Here is a 7,500-nt window from a genome sequence, read left to right on the forward strand (position 1 = left end):
ATGTCCCTCTGAATCCCATATGTCCCTCTAAATCCCATCCCATGAATGCTCTTTGTCCCTCTTAATCCCGTATGTCCCTCTGATCTGAATCCCATATGTCCCTCTGAATCCTATATATCCCTCTGATCTGAATCCCATATGTCCCTCTGATCTGAATCCCAGATGTCCCTCTGAATGCCATATGTCCCTCTGAATGCCATATGTCCCTCTGAATGCCATATGTCCCTCTGATCTGAATCCCATATGTCTCTCTGAATGCCATATGTCCCTCTGAATCCGATATGTCCCTCTGATCTGAATCCCATATGACCCTCTGATCCGAATGCCATATGTCCCTCTGAATCCCATATGTCCCTCTGATCTGAATCCCATATGTCCCTCTGATCTGAATCCCATATGTCCTCTCTAAATCCCATATATCCCTCTGAATCCGTTTTATCCCTGTTATCTTTTTGGTTCTTTCGAGTCTTTTTTTTTCGTCTCTGTGAATACCCGTCGTCTCTGATACGTTCGTCATTCCTTTAAATTTATTTCCTGGAATCCCACTTGTTCCCCTGAATCCTGTTTGTTCTCCTGATTCCCCTTTGTTTCCCTGAATCCCTTCGAATCCCTTTTGTCATCATATTCCACGTGACCCACCCAATCCAACTGGTTCACCCTGTTTACTCCTCTGAATCCACTTACTCTTAATCAGGTATCGCTGGTTATCATTGCTCCTGTCTTTTTTTTCTGTTAAAAAGCTTTGGGGTATACACTTTAGTTATACTATGTGAAGCATTATCTGATGATTATAAAGTCCAGAGCTGGTTCTTTACATCAGAAGATCTTTAGAATTATTTTAACCGGATCTCTGAGAGGAGCACGCTCATGCTGTCATACATATGGCTATGCAAAACACATGAACAAATGCAGATCTTTCGGTTTCAGAGAGACCCTTAGAAATGTGTACATGGTTCCAAATTTCTAGACAGAGGGTTCTGGTCATGTGTGTGTGTGTGTGTGTGTGTGTGTGTGTGTGTGTGTGTGTGTGTGTGTGTGTGTGTGTATGCGCTGCAGAATTCTGATCGTCGGACCTTCAGGAAGTGGCAAGAGCAGCTTGGGCAACAAGTTGATCGGCAAAAGTGACGTGGAGAGGTGCACCGGAGAGGGCAACCTGAAGGAAGGCGACCAGCCCAGAGCAGGCTTCATGGTCTCTAACGGCTTCGTGTCCGTCACAAAGAAGAGCCAGTACCAGACTGGTAGATACCAAGTGGGTGGTGCGACCGTCGCTTTGAAGGTGCGCCTCTCCTCCCTGCTCCATGAATTAAAAAAAAACAAACCCAAAAAACAAACAGAAATGTTTCTCTGCGTTTAGAATGTTTATTGATCCATTGTGAGTGAAATTCTGCCACTCCTCCATACTCTCTCTCGCTATGTCCTTTCATACCCTTTGAAAATGAGAAACAGTATCCGATCTAAGTAAAAGACTTTTTATTCTGCGTTTAGAGTGTTCGTGGGTCCATTGTAATTGGGAACCTGACTTTGGTTTGGGGAGATTAACGGTTAAAACGGCGGAAGGAGAGGATCGGGCCCCGCCTTCCTATGCCGAACTCTGGACACAGTGGAAATGAAACCACTGCTCCAATGGCCTTGAAAGGCTATCGGACCATTAACCTCATTTCTACTGATCCAAATGACATGTCTGTTGTTTCAAAAAGTGTTGCGTTTGGTAAATTCTTTTTTCAAACGAACTTGCAACAATAATTGCTGGTTTGGTAAGGATTTTAAAACTCGAAATATGCACCAGATCAGTCGACATGTGTACTCAGCTGTCCAAGTAGCAGTGTCACATGGGCTTCGGGTTGAGGAAGGCGTCAGAGAGAGAGAAAGACGTACTACTGCCATTTTAAGAAAACGGCAAGAAAACACTTTACCTACAACAAATATATTCTAAGATTTCGAAACTGCACAACAGTTTTGGGATCCAGCTTGAAAGTTGTTTCAATAATCATTATGGAAAATAGTAAACATGTAATGGAATTGTCAGATATCTTTTGTTATATCAGTGTCTTCAGGTCTGACTTAACGTTTGGTATCTGAGCATTGTTCACGTGCCACGGACCGAAATGAAGACTCCGCTGGGATTCGAACCCGCGTCCTGCCACAAGTTAGTCCGCGACGCTATCCACTTCGCTACAGTGGCTGGCAGCATCAGTAGTTTCACTATAAGTAAATGAACAGGTACATGTATCCAGCTAATCCTGCAAGCCAACAGAGGACGATGAAGTGCTGTTTCGTGTGCAGGTGGTGGACACTGCAAACACACTGGAAGATATCAAGCGGGGCCTGTCTTTGTGTTGTCCCCGGGGACCTCACGTCACCATTTTCACCTTTCCTGTCGGTGCGTTCAAGGAAGAGGTGGAGAAAACCTTCCACGAAATCCTCGAGACTCTGGGAACGAGAGTCACGGATAACCTGATCGTAGTCTTCACCCATGGGGACGGTTTGGGGGACACAACCATCCAGGAGGCCCTGGCCAACAGCGAGAGTGGAGGGCTGAAAAAGATCATGGAGACAGTGGAAGACAGGTACGTTGTCGTCAGTAATGTTCCAGATCGCAGGCACGCGGAAAGGAATCAGCTCATGGAGAAGATCATGGAGGTCAGTGCGGGATGTTCCAGATTCTATGTTCTGGAAGAAAAGAGGAATTTGTATTGGGTTCCTGCTGCACTGGCCATATTTGCCATAGGTGCCATAATTATGTTACGTCGTACGCGGGTTTTTAAAAAATGAGACTGCGTGAATTTATAGATACGCGTTATTCATTCACAACAGCTGTAGTTTTTTTTCTTGGCAGGCAATGCAACCCGTTCATCTGAGCGGTTGTATCAACAGTGATGGTGGCGTTATGGCTGACCGTCTACTTGGTCTTTTCGGCGCGGATTTCCATGCCATATCTTATCGCTGTTTCAATCACTCTGTTGTCAAGCATGGCGAGTTCTTTGCTCACTGCCTTCCAAGTCATCCATGTTATCTGGGAAGCGAAGGTTTGGGGTGTTTCTTCTGGTGATCTGAAAGAATGTCACAAGACAAAAAATACTTAAGACGCCCCCAAAAAACAACAACAACAACAACAACAAACAAACAAACAAACAAACAACAAAAACAAACAACAACAACAAACAACAACAACAACGTCTTTTAAGAAGGAAAAAAAAGTCCAAACATTAAAAGGAGACAAAGTCAGTAAGACATTGTGTGTCCACATACATACCTTAATCCTCGAGTGGGTTGCTTTTGACTGGGGAATTACATGCTGGTGGCTGCTAATTTGGCCACGCATGATCTAACATGCATTCAGAGCTTTCTCTCCTTGCCACTATAATGATGATATGAGCCAAGTTTCATTTAAGACTCCCCAAGCTGCGTTTGGCCACATGTTTACGGGATACTATGACATGTTCTCATCGTTGCATTTAAAAGGTTAGTGCGACCTCAGTTCATCATGTTACACTGCTCCCTGTGTTTTATGTCAAAGTTTGAAAAAAAAGACCTTTAATTTGGTTGTGCGGAATTTGCTTTAATGCATTTTGATTTACTGCCTTTGATTTGTTGTTCTCGTGGAAGAGAACCAGAGAAAATGAAAATGGCCTAAAATGGTGCCTCAATTTAATCAGTCAATGGTTAACATTCTTCTTTCGCTATGACTTTTAACCTGGCCACTCTTTTCCCTTCCTGGTTTTGTGACTTTTTTCCTATCTAATTTTGTGACTTTTTTCTGTGACTTTCTTTCCCGAAACCGATTATTTTTCCTCCAATGCTCACCCGTTCAAGGAATATGTTCAACAGTGTAAGGGACAGAATACAGCCCTGACGAATTCCAACCGAAGTATGGAAGTGCTTTCAAACAGCACCCTGTATGAGAACCGCACTGGATCAAATGCGGTCAAGAAGTCCAAATGCTGCACAACCGTCAGTAGTTGTCAGGCAGTGGCCAGAAACCTGTTCATAAATCATAGTTATGTACGGACGTGATAAAATAACACACTCTGAGTACTTTCAGATTGTTGTCGGCTGTGGCCATATACAGGTATAGATCCAGAAAACATCCGGTAAATTTGGGGAACATAATCCTGGGTGAACTTGGACCTGTTTGATTTTGCGGAACATGGACTTGGCGCAACTTAGACATGACTGAAAATGAATTCATATTGTGCGTGTGTGTTGGCATCTTCGTTCTTATCTCTGTTTACTTCAAACACTTTTTTTTGGTTAACTCCGTTTGTGCCTTTATCCGTTCATGTATGTATGAATTGGATACCGATTTACCCGTTTATGTGTTCTTATTTTTACCCGTTCATATATTCATATATTTATCTATTCTACAATCGCTTACCACGTTTATTTGGTTAGTTATATTTTTTAACTACTGTAGCGATGAATTGCTCTTGTGCTGGGGAGTAACTGTGGGCCAGTGTGATGGCGGGTGGAGGGGGATTGGTGTTTTTTGTGACTATAACGAGGGTATCGCTTTCAGAGTAACTAAATATTTAATCAATCAGTGTGTTTTTTTTACGATGGGATCTTCTGCGATGAAGGCTGGGCGGTGGGGTGGAGTGGAGGTGAGTGGAGGGGGAGGGGAGGGGGTGTACATACTTTCTGAACGTAACCCGTAACTTTCTCAACTGTAACGTTTTACATTTTTATCATTCTTTTATGATTTTACTGATTGCAAATGTGGAACAGTGAATTTCTGTACCCATGTATAGACAAAAGAATAGAATAGAATAGAATAGAATATGTCTTTATTACCAAGTGTACCGGGGTCATAAGGAATATTGGGGGCGGGGGTGGGGGCTGCGGGGGGGATAGTACATAACAAGATACGAACATAAATCGACAATCATACACAAACACAGATACAGTAGAAATTAGGATACATACAAGTGCATATCAATATGAAAACTTGTGCACACACACACACACACACGTTTGAACAGAAGCTGCATATTACATGTGGATGGGGCAGATGACTAGATCTTCAGGTAGATGGTTGTTGGTTGCACAATTCTAATTATCATACTGGATTTGTTCGAGAGATTGGTTTTCGTCCTAAAACTCCTGAACCATCGACCAGAGGGGAGCATGTCGAAAATCCCAAAGTTGGATGTGATTCGTCCTGTCTGATTGATTTTGCTTTTTTGAGTAGCCGCTTATAATATTTGTCTTCTAGAGAAGGTAGATCAGCCTCGGTAATCCTGGTGGCAGTTTTTACGATTCTGTTAAGGGCTGCAACTTCTGCCTTTGAAATGTTTCCGCACCAAACAGTAATAGCGAAGGTTAGCACACTTTCAGTGACTGCTCGGTAGAAATCAACCATGATTTCTTTTTTAATTCCGAACTTTTTCAGGCGCCGAAGAAAGTGCAGGCGCTGTTGTGCTTTCTTAACAATTTTTTCCGTATTTTTCTCCCATTTCAAATCGTTAGAAATGATCAGTCCGAGAAATTTAAAGTCGCTGATGATCTCTACTTGCTTGTCTTTAATGACAAGTGGTAAAGGGTCAGATCTGGTCTGCCTGAAATCTAGAATTAATTCTTTGGTTTTTGATACGTTGAGTTCTAAGTTGTTTTGATCACACCAGCTGACAAGTTCCAGTACTTCTTCCCTATATTTTGACTTATCACTGTTCGTAATCAGCCCTTCTAGAGTAGTATCGTCAGCAAACTTGACCATGGTGTTACATTCATTTTGAGTTGCACAGTCACGTGTGAATAGTGAGTACAACCGAGGGATAGAACACATCCCTGTGGGGTGCCTAAGTTGAGAATGCATGTGGAGGAAGTGAGGTCACCAACTTTAACAACTTGCGGTCTGCATCTTAGAAAAGTTAGGATCCATGCACAAATTGATTCAGGCAGCGAGAGGTCTTTCAGTTTAAAATATAGTTTTGATGGCACTATTGTGTTGAACGCAGAGCTGAATTGTCCATGTGTTCTGTGTGGCTTGTTCAGGATTAAAGAGGCTATGCTAGTCTTGAATAAAAGCAAATTTGTGTTTGCACATTTCTTGTCTTTGCTGCTGTGTGCACATGTAAAATGATCGGTATAAGGACAGGCTCGGCGCTTCATTTTTCGAGGAAGTGTCTGGGTTTGTTCCAATGTACCTTTTATTCACATGTGTGCTAGCTGAATCGGTAGCGTAATCCGCACTGACTTGATATTGTGTACCTTGTGAATGGAGAGAATTACCACTCTTTACTATCTGTTAATCATTCCAGTTTGTACATTCGAAACAGTCCTGCAAGGGCTTTAGGGCAGCTTTAACGTAAACATTTTTGTTTTTATCATTCCTTCATAATTTTATTGATTGCAAATGTCGAACAGTGAATTTCTGTACCCATGTATAGACAGTAAACCAGTTTAGCGGATTTTTTGTTTGTTTTTATATAATGAACTCTTTTCAAGGTGAAGGCGTAAACATTTTTTGTCATCAGATGTTGATAGCGGTGCAATGTTATAACAAATAGCTAACATCATATCAGCATATAATTGTTGGTTGGCACTTTGCTTACTTATTGTGTGTCAAGCAAAACAATAGAAAACAAGAGAAGCAAGGCCTTCAAGACTCACTTGTGATATACACTTAAATCAGTTAAGAAAAACAAGCAAAAACATAAATAAAATAGATTATTTAAAAATTGCTGAAATGTGTTCTGTATTTGATATCAGAAAGCTTCAGGGGGAAAAAAAGCAAAAACAAAAAAAAACAAAAAACAACAAAAACAACAAAAAAAAAAACAAACAGAAAAACAAACAAAACAAAAAAAGAAAAAAAAAGAAGAAGAAAAAAAAAGCTGAATGCAGATTCGAATCTAGCGTGATCGGCCAATAGTAAACAGTCTTACTCTCAGCATTAAGCTGCCTCTGCAAATGACGTTCAAAAATTGATTAAAAAACAAAACAAAACAAAACAAACAAACAACAACAAAAACAAAAGCCAACAAAACAAAACAAAACAAATTGCGTGATAAAACGGTTACGGTATTCGAAGTGGTAACGCCGTTAAAATCATGTTATTTTAGTACATTTGGGGCATTTGAGAAATTCTTTTAAGTCCGCGGCAAAGGAGACGTTGCCATCGCCTCAGCACACCGCTACATTTAACCGCTTTCTCCACATCTGCGGTGATCAAGTTCCACAGGCTCAAATGACAGAAACTACAACACGGTCCATTCAATTCCTTCTGTATCTACGTTCTAGTTACATCAGTGTCCACTTTGAAATATTCATATGCAGTAAACACGTTGGTAATGTGGTTAGTGTCACTGTATGTGTTCTGTCTAGAATTTGTTTTTCTTTTCTTTTAATTGCGAACAAAAGAAACAACAACAATAAAAGAGGTCATGTTGGCTTCACACACAACCGTTCATGATCCGGAAATACAGTTTACAACCGATTATTGATATGACTGTGAAGAATATTTCCCACACTATTTTCAATCCGAATTTGGTATTGGCAGAC

The 7,500-nt window shown here is 41.2% G+C and overlaps 1 protein-coding gene across 5 annotated transcripts in view; it reads left to right on the forward strand.

The window, feature by feature from the left end:
* Positions 1 to 6,680, forward strand: part of LOC143286909 (GTPase IMAP family member 4-like) — a 12,181-nt gene extending 5,501 nt beyond the window's left edge. For all 5 annotated transcript variants that reach the window (XM_076594848.1, XM_076594851.1, XM_076594852.1 and 2 more), the window contains 2 exons: positions 1,057 to 1,276; positions 2,284 to 6,680. In XM_076594848.1, coding sequence (XP_076450963.1) covers positions 1,057 to 1,276; positions 2,284 to 2,772 — 709 coding nt within the window. In that variant the 3' untranslated portion in view covers positions 2,773 to 6,680. The remainder of the gene's footprint in view (positions 1 to 1,056; positions 1,277 to 2,283) is intronic.
* Positions 6,681 to 7,500: the final 820 nt, after the last annotated feature.

Source organism: Babylonia areolata, chromosome 10, assembly GCF_041734735.1.
Source record: "Babylonia areolata isolate BAREFJ2019XMU chromosome 10, ASM4173473v1, whole genome shotgun sequence".
NCBI lineage: Eukaryota > Metazoa > Mollusca > Gastropoda > Neogastropoda > Buccinidae > Babylonia > Babylonia areolata.